This window comes from Sciurus carolinensis, chromosome 5, assembly GCF_902686445.1.
Source record: "Sciurus carolinensis chromosome 5, mSciCar1.2, whole genome shotgun sequence".
Taxonomy (NCBI): Eukaryota; Metazoa; Chordata; class Mammalia; order Rodentia; family Sciuridae; genus Sciurus; species Sciurus carolinensis.
In genome coordinates, this window is record NC_062217.1 from 96,086,395 (window position 1) to 96,105,932 (window position 19,538).

The 19,538-nt window shown below is 34.0% G+C and overlaps 1 protein-coding gene across 2 annotated transcripts in view; it reads left to right on the plus strand.

Moving 5' to 3' along the window:
- The window catches only part of Prkg1 (protein kinase cGMP-dependent 1), a 1,194,090-nt gene that overhangs the window by 434,164 nt on the left and 740,388 nt on the right, over nucleotides 1-19,538 (plus strand). For both annotated transcript variants that reach the window (XM_047552478.1, XM_047552477.1), the window contains exon 3: nucleotides 12,995-13,108. In XM_047552478.1, coding sequence (XP_047408434.1) covers nucleotides 12,995-13,108 — 114 coding nt within the window. The remainder of the gene's footprint in view (nucleotides 1-12,994; nucleotides 13,109-19,538) is intronic.

Genomic DNA, 19,538 nt, shown 5'->3' on the forward strand with positions numbered 1-19,538 from the left:
CAACTGAACAGTGTTAATTTTATTCTTACTTTATAATCCTAGAGATGTCACCTTGCCCCATTCCATCTTTCATGGATTCATACTTTTCCTATAGAGACTGAGGACTTCAAAGTCTGTTAGGAGAACCTTAGAAATAAAGGCCCAGGCCTAGCAAACTTGAACAATTATTTTTTCTTGTGAAGCTACAGTGATATACAATGCTATGTGTTTTCCTAGTGACTAAGCATAATTTAAAACCATATGCGCTAACACCCTTCTATATTAGATTTATTTTCTGAATTCTAATACATTAGATGCCAGAGATTTCTTATTTGGGTGTAATTTTTATATCCTAATTTATGTCAAAACTATTTGATGAAAGTATAGCTTTAGGTTAACATCTATTCCATAATCTTTGCAAGCTATCTCCTTTGGATCATTACCCTATCCTGAGGCAGTGAGCTAAAATTTCTTTTATATATTTACTTCTGGAAATGGGTGTGATGGGGAAGAGCTTACAAGGGAAAAAGGAACCAGATCCTCAGATGAAAACTTATATGTTGTTGATGTAAGTCAGTGGGTGAATAAAAATCTGAAAAAAAATGATAGAAATATGGGAACTACTCCCACTTAGAGGTATAGCATTCAAAAAATAAATGACTTAGGTATTTTTAGATAGGGGCAAGTTACTCACCAATGGTACGAAGTCATTAGTAATAATATTTTCCTAAAGGAATTAGTTCCTTAATTCATCGGTGCTCAAGGCTATGTAGAAATTCACATTTTAAATGTTTTAAACCTACTGCATTTCATTTTAACAAGTTTATTCGTAATGAAATGGAAAAGAGATTCACATTAATGTATTAAGACAAAGTTTATTTCAATGTCCAAGATGTTTTTTTCTTTCCACTTAAAGTGTATCTGATTTATGTTCTCTTTTTTATAAGCAGTGTATCTAGTTTGTTTTCATTTTTGTGTTATTATATTTATGCTAATACAAGCAAAATGCTCCCTCATCCCTCTTTTGACCAAAGACATTCATAAAATAATGCTCTAAGGCAAAAGACAAACCATATGACCAGGGAGCCAATTAAAGTTAGTTGGCAAGTAGTGAGATGGAATCCATGATGTCAGGTGTCTAATAAATACTCCAACTAACTAGTATGACTGGGTGTTTTCAAAATCTACTTTCTCAAACAAATTCTGGGCCATTAGTCATATTTGTTAATATATGGTAAGAGACTACAGGGAAAAAAAATGAAGTATTACTCTAAATTTTTTCAATTCGGTTAGAAGAAACATACCCAAGGGAATATATATAAAAATCTGAAGATAGCATGAACTAATAAGTAGCTGTAGCTATACAAATCTAGCTATACAAATCTTTAAACCTTGTAGAGAAACTTTTATTGGTATATTGGAAGGGATGAGACTCTGGGACTGATCTGAGGATGACTATGTGAAGTCGAGTTGGCTGTAGTGTATAGAAGGCAGGCAGGCACTTGGATGAGTGGAGACAGGACAGCTTGTCTTTTTTATTTTCTTTTTAATGCTCATTATGTACTATGGCAAAATATAGAAATCTAAGAGAATGGCAAATTCAATGATAAAGAAAAGTTCTTTAATTTTTGTAGAATAATAGAAGTTTATTCAGTTAGTCAGTAGTTCTTAATCTTTCTTGTTCCAGAGATGTCTTGATGTCTTTGAAAGTTTGCTGCCTGTGACCCTCTTTTCAGAATATTTCTCTCTCTCTCTCTCTCTCTCTCTCTCTCTCTCTCTCTCTCTCTCTCTCTCTCTCTCTCTCTCTCTCGGTGGTGCTGGAATCAAATCCAGGACTTGAGCAAGTGATCTACCATTGAGCCATATCCCCAGCCAGAATATTTTTAGATGTATAAAATACAGCATACCCAGGAATAAAATACCAGGAAACTAATCTTATTGGATATTGGTAATGAAAATAACAACAACAACAACAACAACAAAAAACAAATCTGTGATTCATTAACAGATGTTTATTTTTATTTAACACATTAATAATAACTGTATCTAATAATTGTCATTGAATTTGAAGGGGTGATGAGCATAAAGTATAAAGACAGGAACAATTAATTGTAAGGAAATGTAATTTCTATTGGTGACAACATCACAAGTTCTGTTAAATTAATATGGTTTGTTTCTTGGAATGCTACATTTCAGTTAGAGGTTAGTAAAAATAGAGGTTTTCTTTTCTTTCCCCACTTAAGTTCAGAGATACTTGAATTCTGACCCACCTAGAACCTCAAAGCTTGACCATGGTGTTTAAGTAAGAGAATAACAAAAATTCAGATTCAGGTTCAGTTAGAGAAGATCTCAGTTTGTGGAAAGACTAGACACTCATTGTTAGCAATTTTAATTTGACTTCGGAGGAACTAGTTTGAACTAGTTATCAAAATTTTAGTCAAAGGATGACTCTGTTCTCTGTGCAGTATAGTTTGATAGTAGAGAGTTCAGGAAAGAAGTATTGGCTGTCAATGAAAGCATTAACTAGAGTTTTAGTTAAGGAATGAATATTAGGTGAATTAAATCTGCTTATAGTAAGCATTTGTATCACTGATCCTATGACTGAGTTAAAGATGATTTGCTGTTCTTTTTTATAGAGGGTACAAAGGGATGGACATTATTATTATTTTTTTAATGAGGTCACAGCCAGTGCAGAGTATACCTGTAACTGTTCTAAAGGGACTAGGAGAAAAATTGTTGGAGGAGGTGTGTGAGGTCAATGAACCCTTGATTCTTACAAATTCTCATAAAGGACATTGTGCAACAGAATTAGTGTCTTATCTTATAATTGAGCAGTTACTATGTACCAGTGCTGAATCCTCATTTTTAATAACTGTATTGAGATATTTCACATCATGTAATTTACCCACTTAAGGCATTCAGTTCAATATATTTTAGTATATTTACAAAATTGTTTTTCCATCACCACAGTCAAATTTAGAAAATTTTCCTTATCCCAGAAAGAAACTGTACACCTCTAGCCATCACCCTCAATCCTTCTATCTTCCAACCCTTACGCAACTTTACTTTTTCTCTCTACTGTAGTTTTGGCTCTTCTGGACAGTTCATATAGATGGAGCCACACACTTCTCCTAACTGACTTGTTTCACTTAGTATGTCATAAAGTTTCATTTGCATCAAAGCATGTATTAGTTCTTCATTATTATGGCTGGACCACCTGTGTCTTGTTTACCAGTTGATGGGGCCCTTTAAGCATTGCTTTTTTCTACAACTTTCTGTGACTGCCAACTAGATGGAGGCTTCTTAGCAGCTTTCTTTTTAAAATAGCACCCGGACTCCTCTGTAACCTGTCCTCATTTGTGCTAGATGATCAAAGTTCTTATTCGCCCTGTGTATACTAACTTTCAAACCAGGTCCTCTCACTCCCAGCCTGCCCCAGTCCATTTGTACAACTGCTTTTGAGATAATAAGTTCAACAGCTTCTTTCTCATCCTTTTATAGATGTTCAGGGTATTTTGTGGCATATGTGGTTGTTATTTGCTTCTGTTTTTACCCCTTCTACTTCCTTTTACAAATGTGAAGGTTGATAAGTGTGTTATATACTCTGGAGAAGCCTAACCCCATGTAAAAGGGGAAAAAATATATATCAATTCAAGTGCAGATATTTTAAATTGTCAAACAAAAATTCTCATGGTGGGAAATGTATTTTACCACTGTGAAAGTTATAGTGCAGTACTACATGGAAGTAAGTTAGAGTGTAGAGAGACTCTTAGCAAGTGGAGTGGGAGGTTGGGACTTTCAATCACTTTTTTTTTCTCCCTTCAGGACTGTATAGGTAACACAGTTAAAATGCAATCCTAAAGCTTTCACATAAGTATGGTCACAGGAGTGGTCATTTTGACTAATACCCCAATTTATTCACCAACAAATATTTACTAACCTCCTACTGTTTACAAGCAGACATGGCAGGAATTGGATGATTCTTCCTTCTATTAGTGTACACTAGTATTTATAGAAAGCTTCATCATACACCAAACTCTTAAACATGAATTTCATGCATTAATCCTGCAGAGCCATAGTCATTCTCCGCCTTATACTGATGCAAAAACTGAGATCCAAAAGGTCCAGTGTGTCCCACAGCTTAGAGGACCAGAATATCAACTTTTGACTTCAAAACTCCCTTTTTATTTCTTACAAGGACCATTGTGAAGCTAAGGAAAGGTGTCAAATGGAGCATGTGGGAGGGGGAGGGGACACATACTCTCTGATTGAAGGGACATCCCCTTATTGACAATAATGACTTTTCTAATAGACTTGAAAATTAGGTGAAATTGATTTAAGTACCCATTTGACATCTGTGAAAAGCTGGTGCCTTCCCCTAAGATATCTGCAAATTCCTGAGTCCTTAGTTTCTTATAATTATGTCATTTACATAATTACTCTGAATCTCCTGCTCTCCAGCTCCCTCCTGACACTAATTCTTCATATCCTGGTTGCTCTATTCTTTGGCACATCTAAGCAATGCATCTTCTCTCAAACCCTTCACACAAAAAATTACTCTAAAGCAAACTAAAAATTTGGATGGCAGGATAGGGCATTTATTCTGACAAGAAATAACTTCATATTGTACATTAGACTTCACTTTTTACTAAAAGTCTTCCAGCTGTGTCGCACGAGGCCTCTTTCTCCAGTTCTTGCCCAGAGCCTTTCTCCTTTCACTGCCTCTGCTCTTCATCCCTCTGTTCTTTCCCACCCCTAAATTTTAGGAACCATGACTTGGGACCTGCCTTTCTCTCCTTAGAACTGACTCTAAAGTAGTTATTTTTTTCTTCTTCTAAGAAATAGGCCATTTGCTCTTTAAGAAATATTTTTAATCCATATATTCTCTGTCTTCCTACCTGTATTACCTATTTCATTTCTCAGAACCCTATGAAATAAGATACTGTTATTCCAAATTTGTAGTGAGGTAATTGATTCAGAGGGAGGTAAACAATTTATTCAAGATTTCATGATTTCATGGCCAGTCAGTGGTGGAGTCAGCATCTGAAATTCTCAGGTATGTGTGGAAAAAGGATGCCGCTTTAATGTCAGTAAGGGATTGTTGTCTTTTTTTTTTTTTTCTTTTGATACAGGGAATTGACCCCAGGGGCACCTAACCTCTGAGCTACATCCCCAGCCCTTTAAAAAAATACTTTATTTAGAGACAGGGTCTTGCTAATTTGCTGAGGCTGGCTTTGAACTTGAAATTCTAACTGCCACAGCCTCCTGAACTGCTGAGATTAAAGGTGTACATCATCGAGCCCGGCTTTATTTGTCTTCTTTAGAAATTTCTGTAATTAATTCTATTTTGGGTGACAATTACTGGGGAAATATTCAGGAAAATAGCTTTGTGGCTTCATTCAACCCAATGGCAACATGGTTTACTTAAATATTGCAACCAGGTGTTACCCTTTCATTCAACTTGGAATTTACATCTGGCAGAGGTTAAAATGACAAATGGTGGAAGTCAGATTTTTCTTTTTAAATGTAAGGTGCATGGATTTACTTTACATCCGTTTCTCAGCTCTGGTAGAACTGACATTTAGGCTGAATAATTCTTTGCGGGGGGGCACAGTCCTATGCTCTGTAAGGTGTTCATGTCCTTGACTTGTATCCTGTGCATGCCAGTAGATCACATCAGTTCTGACAGCCAAAGATGTCTCTAGACATTGCCAAATGTACTCTAGAAGGCAAAACTGCTCCCAGTTGAGAACCACTGCATGTCATCAATCACCCCAAGGTTAATATTAACACATAAAATCAAAATCACATGACGACTGCACATAATCTGCATGATAGTACTGCTCTTGCCATTTTCCTGTTCATAAAAACTACAGAGAGCCATTCATTGCCTAGACTAATTGAAGGTGATAATGTATTATGGAAATAGAACAGGAGTGCATTTTACATTGTTGGAATTAGGTTTAATCAACTTAATTACGACAAATTATCTATTCAACTATCATTTATTCAGGGATGATTAGTTTGTTTTCCTCTCCTTATATATGCATATCTCTTCTCTGGCCCATCTTTAGCTTTCCACATTACTGGAAATTGATATCATTACACAAACACTTACCTAGTACTATCTGTATATTTTAAAGCACTAGGGTTCCAAAACAATATATATAAAAAAGTCATAGAATCATGAGGCTGGGAAACAACATTGTGAAATTCTTCCAGAATCCTGTTCATTATCAGATAAATGGTTGACCCATCTACAACAGGGTGGGTATGTTGTCTTTTCCTTAAATTAATCTTCAAGGACATAAGTGCTACAATATAAGTTGCTCATTCCAGATTTTCATTATGATTGTTCTGATAATTCTCTATATCCAAATCACTTAAATTATAGTCAGTTTCCTCACAGAGGTTGTGTGTGCCTGTACATGTGTGTGTGTGTATGTATATGTATGTGCTATGACTTCAGAATTAGAAACACAACAAATGAAACAAGTGAAGCTCAGATATCTTGAAGTTTGTGTTTTCTCTTTCTCTCACTGAGATTTTAGTTTTATATAGCTAATTTTTATCAATGCATTATATTTATACATAATATTGGGATTCATTTTGACATACAAGCATGGAGTAAATTTTGCATTAATTTAGTCCTCAGTACATTTTAGTTCTCTCATTACTGAATATAACTGATGACTTAAAGTTATATGCAATATATAGTGTCTGTTGAAATTAGTGTAATGGAAAATTATGTCAAGTGTGTTTATAGAAGTCATGACCAAAAAGGAAAGTAGATTTGCCTAATTGAAGGTGAAGCAGCAAAGAACCTCAGTTATGTAGCTTCAAACTCAACTAGTCTCTTGTACTTCAGATTCTTTCCTATTCCATTTGGATAACTAGTACTCTTGTGCTCCCTTTAAAAAAGTATTGCTACAATGATATCAAAAAAAGTGCCTTCTTTGAATTGGAAGTTTTGTCCTAACTAAAATATTACAAGAACCTTAATGGTTATAGAAATTATGAATATAAAAATAGTTGAGAAAAATTCTCTTTCATATATATGTCCAATGAAAAACTAATAAGCAAGGTATATAATCAACTTGAAGTGAGTGAAGAAAACTTTGGAAGGAATACATCATATTAAAATAGGGCAGTCTCTCAAAGGCTTCTATGCAATCAATGGCCAAGGAATGCTTTTTAGACATCAAGATTAATCCTGTGGAGGGTTAGCATATCCTTTATGGAGCTAGAGTTCAGATCCAGAGAGACCAAATCCATTCAGACTGGAACACAATCTTAAACTGATTGCTGACAGGCCTGACACCCTGCCTTTCTTTAATTGAAGAATTAGCTTGCATCTCACAGTGGGGATGTCCTTTCCCTTCTTAAACTGACTTAAGAAAGACAGATATAAATGATGGACAAGTGCAGGTTTAAGGGAGATAACCAAGTTAATAGTTTGTTCTTGGGACCAGATAGCCCATTGCAGCCTTGTCACTTTCTGCTTTCTTCTACAAGTGACAGCACCTCAGGTCTAAAATGATTCTACAAGTTAGGCCTGCTAGAGTCCCTAATCCATTAAGAAAGAAGATTCATTGATGAACCTCATCTCCCAGAGGAAAATTCATGCTGGTGACAACACAGTTTAACCTCTAGAATGCTGGAAATTCCTATTAAATTTAGCATCTACAGAAATCCTTAGATGAGAACATACAATGTAAAAGTTATGGTCTCTAATCTACAACATCATGAAAGTAGTCAAACAACTTAGTGGATGGAAAAGACAGGAGGTGCTGTCTAGATGGAATCTTTGATATAATACCTGTCTCCTTCTAATGGCCAGTCTACTTGTCCTCAATGTTCCAACCAAGACTGTTGGAACTCAGCACAGTGTTCATAATTAAGTTACTGCCAGTAATTCTATTTTTGCCAGCCAGTAATAAATCTCTAAGCTAATTTCACTGCAGAAATCCTATAACACAAAACAAGTTAGTTAAAAAAATAAAACCCACCAGGATAAACAAAGTAAGGCGATTTGGAATCTCCTTGTAAACTCATTTTATTTATGTAATCTGTTGATTTTTATGAAAGATAGACACAAGTATAGAGGTTTTATAATGGATCTGTTAGCACTTAGCATCCCCCAAGGGTAGTGCACTTATAATGGTGCCAAAAAACAGAAGGCAGATTGATTGCTGCTCAAAGTGACAAGATTTAAGACTTAGCTCATTCCAGATCATAAATAGGCATATGGTACCTGAAGTAGAATTAAAAATATGTTCAAGTTACCACAATATATCTTTCACTTATTCATGGCAATGGCAGGATTGATGGAAGAACTTAATGAAACTATAAATAACTCTTTTAACCTCTTCTCAGCCACCTGTTTTGAACAACTTCTCTTGAGCAAACAACTGTAACAATTTAGAAACATCCAAATTAAAATGATTTGAATGTTTCTTTGTTTCCTCCAAATAGAGATGGTGGCAAAAGGACTGGTGAAAATATTAAAAATAGAGTATTATCACCTTAAAACTTAATAGGAGGAGCAAAAGTAGAATATAGAGATTAACTATATTTTGGAGTATCATTAGTTCACCAAATAACAGTTCTGATAGCCTCTAGGGATGGTTGAATTTATTCAGGGAAATAATAATAGAAAAAGTCCAGAACTTTACTATAATATTTTAAATCTTTCTGCTACTTTTTAAAAAGTCTTTGATTTGAAATCAAACATATTTGAGAATCCAATTGATGTCTTAAAACAGTCATGAATAAATGATGATGAATCTCTTCTATGTCTTTAAAGAAATAGAAATCACATCAATTAATGATGACCTGAAGTGAATTCATCAAAATGCATTCCTAAAGTTAGCAGCAAATTATATAAAAACCTTCAAGTTGGGCCTTTCCAAGTTAGGTGTAAGCCTCTGGCAAAGTTTACTTAAGTTCAGCCTATGAAGTAAAGAAGTACAGTCTAGGGGAGAGTCTTTATGACTTCCTAATACTGTGGAGGAAGTTTATGAAGCTATTGGGTAGGACTAGGGCTGCTGGGTATGTGCAGTAAACTTTTGCTATCTTATTTCTTTGCTTTCTTACGTGAACCACACACTCCATGCTTAGAACTCTTTTGTAAACTGTGATTGCTTCTAATTTTATTACAAGGTTGGTAAATGAGCTTAACCCATTTCACATTTCACATCAATAACTCGTTTTCCTGGTCTCTTAGAAAAGTGGGACACTTCTAAATGTATTAGAAAGAACCCTCATTCATGCCATGTGTGTACGTGACTTTCATTTCAGCACCAACCAGTCCTGCCTCCCTGAATCACTTGTTCCTCATCTACATAACAGGTGTGAGGACACATAAGCAATCTGTTAGTGACTGAGAGTTACAAGTTACAAACACTGTTCCTGTTTACCAATAAGATGTTTCTGTTTATTTTTTAAAAATGGTGCTTTGAAGTCACTTTCACCTATCATATCAGATCTCTTATATCTCCTTGACTATTGTGAATATAATGACTCTTCAGTTTTTAACTCAACCAGGAAAAGATGTTTTACATCCAAACTGGTATTGCTCAAAAATAACCTAAATACCTTTCTTTAAACAAAAATTAGCTATTCTAATTAATGTGGAACACAACCTTCTGTTAGCAGCATTATTCACACATATATGAATAATTAGCATATATAATTTATACCCATATTTACAAAAAAAATAAGTTAGACATGAGAAAATTAGGCAGATATAAAATAAGGAAAATAAGTGGGAGTCATAAGTAACATTGTGCACAAATTTTATATCTCTGAGACTTAAACAGTTCTGGCTATAAACTTTTGAATGGTCATAAGAGAAAATATAATCAGTCACAGGCTAATTGTCCATAAGTTAAAATAGGTGTTATATGACTGTGATTTTTTTTTCAGGGAAAGAAGTGGCAGTAGGACCAAATATGGTACTCTTGGTAGTAAAGACACACTTTCAATTTCTTAAAAGGGGAAATACCTGAATACTTACCATGATGTGGTAGGTCCACAAACTTCCTTTAAGAAACCACTCAACTAGACTGGGTATCTTAGCACACTTCCATAATTAAGAATTCTTTAAAATCCTCTTTGAATCATGTATGGGGGTGCTCTTTGAACCATGTATGGGGGTGCATGCATATGATCCCAGCAACTTGGGAGACTAAGGCAAGGCGATAGCAAGTTGGAGGCCAGCCTCAGCAATTTAGTTAGAATCTAAGCAACTTAGAGAGATCCTGTCTAAAAATTAAAAAAATAAAATACAAAGGGCTGGGAATGTGGTTCATTGATTAAGTGCCTCTGGGTTCAATCCCTGGTACCAAAACAAAACAAAAAGAAACCTAAAACAACAGTCCTGATGTTCCTCTTTGTCTTTTACTTAGACCGGTTATTTATTTATTTATTTATTTATTTATTTATTTTGAGAAATCATAACTCCCAAACTCTCCAGCAGGATTCTTAGTAGTGATCTTAGTTATGCTTTAGGGTCTTTTTCCTCTGAAAACTTTTAAATGTCATGCCCAAAGAGACAGAGAAGCAGAGTTGTACCAAATCATTTATTTATGGAAGTTTTTTATGTTTTAAGCATTGTTCATTTTGCTCTAAGTTCTATTTTATAATTAATGGTAGGATTTTAGGTCAAGAAAATTTTATAATGCATTGAAAAGTTGCTGCTGTTATTGTTGGAAGCCTCAGGACAAAATTAGCAGTAGAAGCAACATTACATTGAATGTTGACTGGGTGCAGGTGAATAGAGAAGTGTCCAAAGACTTGCTTTTTTGCTTGTTTGTTTTTTCAGATAGATCTGAGTGATTTTGTGAATTTCTGTTTTCTTCTTTGGATCTGATAATGATTTGAATTCAAAAGTTCTCTCTCAATGCCCCAGAAAGAGTCTGAAAATAATTTTTTTCTCCATTTAAAAAAAGAAATTATCTTCCTATATGGATCCTGATTTGTTTCTGAAGTAGTTGAAGAAATATTATTCTCCACTATAATCTAAATAATGCATGCTTTCGTAAAAGTGATAAAGAAACATAATGAAAACAATGCTAGAAACAAGCATTTATTGAGCATTTGCTATGAGCCAGGCACTATTAAGCATTTAACTTGCTTTATTTCATTTAATGTGAACTACTTAATGAAATAGGTGTTCTGATTTTATTGACTTTACCAGTGAGGAAACTGAGGCATTGGGAAATTGAGTAACTTGCCCCAGGTCATAAACCTCGTAAGAGAACACATAAGAGAACTCAATCTTGGTCTGATTTCAGAAGATGCATTAATTTAGCCACCATGTTATAGTCTGACCTGTCTCACTCTGAGTAATAAGATAAAATTAATTAAAGTAAATCCAAATTGTTGGATGTATTTACTTCTGATGATCTTCATTACACTCATGGGGGCATGAGTACACAGATCAAGTGTAATGTGTATATTTTATGGGGAATTCTATCCTCACTACTCTATAATTCTCTCATTAATACCATTTAGATGAAATGGTTTTCAGGGTAGAACAATGTACTCATGCATCACTGGTAACATGGATAAAACTTCATTTTTTTTGTCATTTAAGATTTCATCTCATTATTTTAATACTAATATTAAACTTGTCTGAAAAAAATTAACCCATCAAAACTATGCTTTTGCAAATATTATTTAGATTAATCTAGGTCGATTTTTAAAAGAGAGGAAGTAACTATAAAGACAACACTCTTAAAAGTCAACTATTATATCAAGTTCAAAGGTAAAGGAACAATTATGTAATCGAAACATGAGGTCAGAAGATGGGAAAACATTGGAGGAACATTACTTTCTTTGATCAGGAACTAATTTTATTTATTTATTTATTTATTTTGGTACCAGGGAAACTCAACCACTGAGCCACATCCCCAGGCCTTTTTAATATTTTATTTAGAGACAGGTTTCACTGAGTTGCTTAGGTCTCACTAAGTAGCTAAGGCTGGCTTTGAATTCCCAGTCTTCCTACCTCTGCCTCCCCAGCCACTGGAATTACAGGCTTGCGTCACCCCCTCTGGCCAGGAACGAATTCATTTGTCAAGCATGAGGCTTTCCCTCTATAGACTGTGGGTAAGAAACTTGGAGGACTAATAGAAAAGAAGAGGATGAGGTCTAGAATAGATTGTGTTGCCTTTTTAGTTCTCCCCTGGTTGTGTTGGGTGATGGAATTTTTAGCCTACATAACTATGACTTTAAAAATGTATTTTTTTCCATTTCCCCTATGAATGAATGGCATCTTCCTTACTTGCAGACAACACTGTCTACCCAGTGTATGCTGTTTCCTTAGCCTGTTCCTTTTTTAGCATTTTATTTTCCAAGTCCTTTGTGGATCATAAACAGTCCTAAAACCTCTTTCTTTTCCCTCAAGCTTTATAGTGTATTTTTTCTGACAGTCAGTGTTGGCAGGACTGGGAAACAGATAAACAGTCTTGCCTAAGTCAGATAAGATGTTTACAAATAAAAAGATACCATGAGCTGCAATTAAATAATGCCCAAGGGTCACAGTAATTTCCCTCTTCATAATAGCTGCCTTACTCAAAATGAGAATTTCCAAGTGTGAAGTGGGCTGTAGAAAATGTATCCACTTAATCAAGTCTTCTTTCAGATTTCAAATAATGTTAAAATTGGAATTGCCATGATTTACCAGTATTAAATTTGGAATAATTTCTTACGTTTACATTTTTATCTCCATCTTTTCCTGGACTTTGAGTGTCATCTCAAATCTTATCAGTGATGATTTAAGAAAAGATTTGGATTATATATATATATATATATATATATATAATAATTCTGGTTATTATATACATTATAATATATATAATAATTCTGGCATTGCATGTTCATGACGACTTTGTTTTAATTGGTAACTACTGCATTTTTAAAATAACCTTACATTTTTAATCTGATATTGTAAATGCAATAAATGAAGCATGGGAGAAAATTAAAATAACATGATTTTTCCTTGTTTTAGATGGGAAGGTTGAAGTTACAAAAGAAGGTGTGAAGCTGTGTACCATGGGTCCAGGAAAGGTGTTTGGGGAGCTGGCTATTCTTTACAACTGTACCCGGACAGCGACCGTCAAGAGTAAGCCTGGTTTCATGTTTTCCAGATTCTTTCAATGTTTTCCTCCCCTAGACCTGTGAGATGATGATTTAAATGTCTGTTAATTTATTATTTATAATTGTGTTAATCCATATGCTAATTATTGCCTTGCAATACAGTTGGATGTGTTTGTTTTCCTACTAAAGAGTGGTAATGATCATTCTTGCATAACTTACATTTTATTGCTGAGTTGTATTATCATTTTAATCAAGAGTTCTTATAATTAGAATTTTAAATGTTATAATTTCATAAAGGAGAATTAACCAGGAGCAAGGCCCTTAAGTTTTCTGCCTTAAAAGCCTTAGGATCATATTAAAGAAATTTTACATGTCTTTCTGGTTTAGACTATATTCCCCACTCAAATCCCACTTGTTGGTTTAGTGGTTTAGATAAAGAAAGAAGAAAAAATGTCCTTCATCTTATTCAAACATCACTGAATAAGATATATCCTGAATTCTAAAACTGCATCTGAGTATATTTCTGTCTTCAGCTGCTCATCAAGCTGCATATTATAGCATTTTTCTTTTCTACTGATTGAGCTTATTTTAAATTGGGCAATAAAGCAGCTTGTTTCCCTAATTTTACATGTATGTGTATATATGATTTCTCTAGCAACTTTTGTTGCTTGTAAGAAGCAGCTGCAATGGTTAGAGAAAAAAATTCATTAAAAAAAATTCATTAAAAAAATTCTAGTTCTTCCTGAATAACAATATAATGAGTGTATAACAAACAGAGCTGAATTCAAAAACCAACAGCACAAAGTCCATTGCATCCTTAGCAGGCATGTGTATTTCATGTTTGAAAAGACTGACATATCATCCTGTGATGATTTCAAATGTATTTGAATCTGGTGAAATGTATTTCACCAGATCTTATTGTTAAAAAAAAAAAAAAAACACTGTTGGCAAAAAGACAAATTATTAACATCAATTGGTTTTATCTGGATGCCACTGGCTACTTTGTTATTTTTTTCTGTCAAAAATTCAATGCATAACTGGTAATATGACATTGAAGCAAATTCTTCAGAACTCTAGACTGCATGACTGCCTAGAGTTTCAAAAATGGTGTTACATGTCTTATTAGCAAATCACCTTTTAATAATTGAAATCACTGTGACATCAGTTGCACTGGGACTCTTTTAGAAGGGACCCTTCTTGGCATTTGATTCTTGATTTCAGAAAGGAAAATACTCTTGATTGATAGGTACTGCGATGTTTCTATTGGATGTGATCATTTAATTACATGACTCAAAGAATAAAATGAGGTCCAGTGAACTATAACAGAATCTGCTAGAAATTTAGCTCACTTATAAAGTGTCTTAACTGTAAAAAGCAGTACTCACAACTGCATTAAATGAAGCAGGTTTACTATTATGTTTCATTTTCAGAGAAATATATTTCTTTAAGTGAAAATAAAGAACCATAATGGCACACTGTGATTAAAATAGGCTTTCTCAGAATTATGAATAACAACTGATTTGTTTTAAAATATTTAAAGATTTAAAGTATTTCAATCTGTATATTGCTCATTTAATCTAATCAAAACTACTGATTTTCTGAAAGTCAACATTTGGTAAAAATACAGGACTTAATATTGCAGAATACTGAATTCTTATTAAAGAAATATTTTAAATAGACTAGTCTGTTTAAATTAATTTATTGTGGAGATTTTTTCATAAGATGATTGCTTTGCTTGGTAAAGATCAATTTTAGTATTCAGGTTTTATAAAATGGTGTTCATCTCCACTAACCTGTATGTGCTCATGTTTAGAAAATTTAAATAGACACTGTGCCTCTGATTTAATAAGAAGAAGCTGAGTGTTGAATGCAAATTATAATCCTAACTATTTTGGGGTCAGAACATTCATCAAAGGAAATGAGTGATAGAGGATGTTCTTTAATACAGACTCAGAGACATTCAAGGAGTATATCTGCATGCATGGGTGTTTTTCTTCACAATCCTACTTAAGATATGGAGGTTATATGGAAAAAAGAGCCTAAGGTTTATGGTGTGCAAATGTATCTCTGTATTTATAGATATAGGTTTTGGGCTTGAGTAAGGAATGACATCTTTGAAGAACTATTTCTTCTGAATGTTCCCGAGGAAATACAAGATGTGATTAATGATTATTTGTTGTTCAGAACAATTCTGTCCTGTTTCCTCTACTATGCAGAGAGATTGTGTATGTGACTATAGACATAAATATCATGTTTTATTTATGCTTAAATTAAAACTTAAAGATGAACACTATAATTCTGATTAGATTCTACTGTGAATGCTACCTCTACATATTGACTACAGAGTGTAACTCCCAAAGCTATATTTTTTTACAGGTAATATTTAAAAGTGTCATTAAACTCATTGTCTTTAAAGGTTCAATTATTTCTCAGTATTTAAGATTACAGTGACTTGTCCACTTATTAATTATTATCTTGCCAATGAAGTTCATTTATGTATTTTTCAAAATGGATTTAGGGCCTGGGATCTCATTGTCTAAGTCTGAAGAAAGTGCCTTTCCTACACAATAGCTTTTCCATCCTTGCCTGCTTCTCTCTTGGTTGCCAGGACTCCTGACTTCCTTTTCCCTAACATTACCCTTTTCTTGCTTGATTGAAAACATTGATGGTTTTCTTTCTTTCTTGCCAGGTCAGACTGGAAATGATAGAATTTTCACACATTTGTAATTTCACAGCCTCGGTGGTATTCAAGGTTCCTCAGTGAACTTGCGTTATTTCTTGTTCAAGAGTGCACCTACTGAAATTGTATCAGGCCATGATTAAACAAATTTCAGTGATTTCCCTGATAATGAATTTGATTCACAATACCTGTGATTTTTAACTTAGAATACGGAAAATGATTTTCTTATTAAATCTCTCAATTGCCTTATACTAAGATATAATGATAAGCTTATTCATAGTGATCCAACTGAAAGAAGTACTGTGGTAGTTTGAAGCAAGCTCTTTCATCATCTGGGGAAAATAAATAAACATATAGCTCTGGTTATTATGATAGCACCAGGAGGAAGATCTCAAAACCATAGTGATATGGAAAGAAAAATCATGGTATGATACAGATCTATATTCATAGTCTACTCCTATCTTACAAAATAGCACCATTGATTTTTTTTCTCTGAGGAATGAGGACATAAACTATTTAAAATTAACACTATATTGGAAACAAATCTAAGAATTGTCTTGAGGTCGTCAATGACTTAAGTAGTTTCAAGTTTTCTTTACTAACTGATAAAAATTTGGCCACTCTGTTTATGTTTATCCAATCATAGAAATTTCAGGCCCCATGGAAAAGAAAAAGAGTATCAGATATTAGTTGGTTTCTATGACACTATATAATTAATAGCTTCCAGGTTGAGTTTCTTACATTTTTGTCCCAATATTTCAACCTTACATAAAGAAATAAATTTCACCACCTGTTTTCAAAATCCACTAGGGGCAGGGATTTCTCACATGTTCGTTAAACACCTCTTGTTTCCAATCCCCACACCTGGAACCAGATCATTATCATGTTTTCCTAAAGTGTCATTCCTGGTTGTGATCTCACTTTTACTATCCTCACACCTAAAGCATTATCAATTTGCACGTACCCTAGGTCTCTTACTTTGCTCCTAGGCTCAAGTTTCCTCAACATAACAAAAATGGAAAAGTTGCAGTTATTTTAACCCTAAAAATAAAAAAGAAAAGGCATCTACTTTAGAATGAGAGAGGGATTCATTGACACACAGTCTGTGTGAATTTGCAAGCTGTTTAGGTTATTGTTCTGTTTTACTTGGGTTTTCTACAACTAGTTTTCATGACTGCTCTGGGATTCTTATGTGGTTTAATACATTGCTCTTTACTCCACCTCTGGCTATACATGAATTGGGGTATTTTTGTTGGAAGTTAGTAAACTAAAGACCTGTTCCTCTTACTTTGGGTTTCTAATTCATGATGCCTTTAGTAATGTATTATTCAGAGGGTCCCATTCAATTTCATTCCAATAAAAACAAAAGACCAAAAGTTCACATTGTAAGAAAACCTCTTGATGCCACATCAGGATGATCATTGTCGAAAATCATCTGCAAAAAAATGACTATTTTGGTTGCAGTGGATATTTTATAATATCTGAGTAATGATTTTTCCTTTGATTATTTAAAGTATTTAAAATTCCTCAGTATGAAAATACTTCAGTACTAACATAGCAGAATTGGGTTAGCTTTTCCTCACTTTGACAAATACCTGAGAAAAAACAACCTAGAGGGGGAAAGGTTTATTTTGGCTCATGATTTCAGAGGTTTCAGTCTATGGTTGGCTGATTCCACTGTGTGGAGCCTGAGGTGGTGAGGTAGAACATCATGTTATAAGGGTACATTGGAAGAAGGTTGCTCGACTTATGCAGGAAGGAGAGAGAGGGCATGCCCCCAGGGACCACTTGCTCCAAGTAGGTACCACCTCCTCTAGTTTCCACCACCTCCCACTAGTCCATTCAGCCATGATGGATCAATCCTTTGAAGAGGTTAATACCCGCATGATCCAATCATTTCCTTGAGACCCCAACTCTGAACTTTGCTGCAGTGAGGACTAAATCTTGAACACAATACTCCTTGGAGGACACTTCATATCCAAATCATAGCATACCAAAAGCCTAAACCAAGTACAAAAAGTCAGACAAATTTATGGATAGAATAGCATTTGGTAAAAGTATTTTTCTGTCTTAGAGTACTTTTGAGTTGTTTTTTAAACTTTCCTACAGTATTAGTAAAGGGGAAGTTGACTAATTAAGATGTTTTAATAAGTGTCATAGACATTTGAAGAGCAAAGTATAAAGGTTTGGACTTTTTTTCTTTGTTTTTGCTTTTAAAATAAATTTGAATCAGTAGTGAATGACTTGTACACTACCTTGTATCTGTTTCAAACATTACATTATTCAACCTGAGTCAGAAAAATCTTCCAATAATTAAAAAACAAAGATGGGAAAAATAATGAAAAGATTGGACTGAATTTTTTTTTGCTCAAATAACTCTGTGTACTATAAAAATAATACCTCTACCTAATATCTAAACTATATACAGCTTATATATGTCCAGACATATTGGTAGAGGAACAAAAGACATGAATGCCATTTTTCTTGCTAATGAAAAGGAATCATAGATGAGGTCTTTTTAGTAGCTTCAAACCTTGAACATTTCTTAAGATGACTAAACCAAGAAGTAAACAGATACTTCTTAGGAAATATCATTATAGAGCCCTATAAAACATCACATGTATGATAAAGATATAATCACATGTGAAGATGAGCAGCACTATCAGCACAATTGCTGGGTACAGTTTTACCTGGGATTTTAATAAGCACAAGCAGCCACATACTGTCATGCCACAGCGAGACTAGAAGAAATGACCATAAGTGAGGCAGTCTCCCTCTGCCTTTGAAAGGTAACTTTGTTTTTTTTTTAATTCTTGTTTTGCTTTCTCTAACTCTAATGCATGCTTTCTACCAAGAATTCTGAAAGACAAGAGAGAAGACACAAAAAAATTTCAGGCTAATGATGATTAGAAACAGCACCATGATTAGAGCAGGGACAGTTCACTGACTTCCCAAGTATTGCATCATTCTGGACAATGAAGTCAATGTTTATTACAGTAGCGTCTTGAAGTTGGTATACTTGTTTAGTGAGTTATTTAGACAATATACTGAGTAAAATTTTCATTGCATTTATCTATTCACGAGTACTGTGAATTAGTAACATAAATCCAATTATGAAATTCCTGAAAATAAGCTTCTTTAATAAAATAATCAATTCACTGACATCACCAATGATAGCACATAACAGATGAAAATGAACAAATATACATAGAAACTCTCCTTTAATCTTATTCTTTTAAATAGATTAAAAGTTAATTTCAGAGACAAGGAAAACAAAGATTAACATTTTTTTCTTTCCTAAGTGTTTTTTTCTAAGATTGTGAACTGTTAGAATCTATTTATGATTTATATTTACTTCCAAAACGATTCACATTCAATTTCCATATTGACTAGATCTCACAGAAAGTCCTGGGCTAGCAGTATTTCTTGAGCAAAATCACCTCTCAAACTCAAAAGGAGACAATGAACATAATTCCTTCTTAAGGTTAGATACATTCCCCCTCCCTCCTTCCTTACTCAGTGATTGAGTACCTTGAATATTTTTTCTCTGTAGAGTGTAAACAGGCTTTAACCTGTTTTTTTTTTTTTTTTTAAGAATTGCAGGTAATTCAGTAGTAAATCTAAACAAAGGGTAATGAAAAAGAATTTTAATCTTGCAAAAGTATCAGTTTTCCCATGTAGATCTATCCTATCACAAAGTAAACCTGTACTCAGGTTTTGGTATAATGAATCTCCATTTGTTTAATATTTGGCTAAGAGGCTATTTTAGAATTTA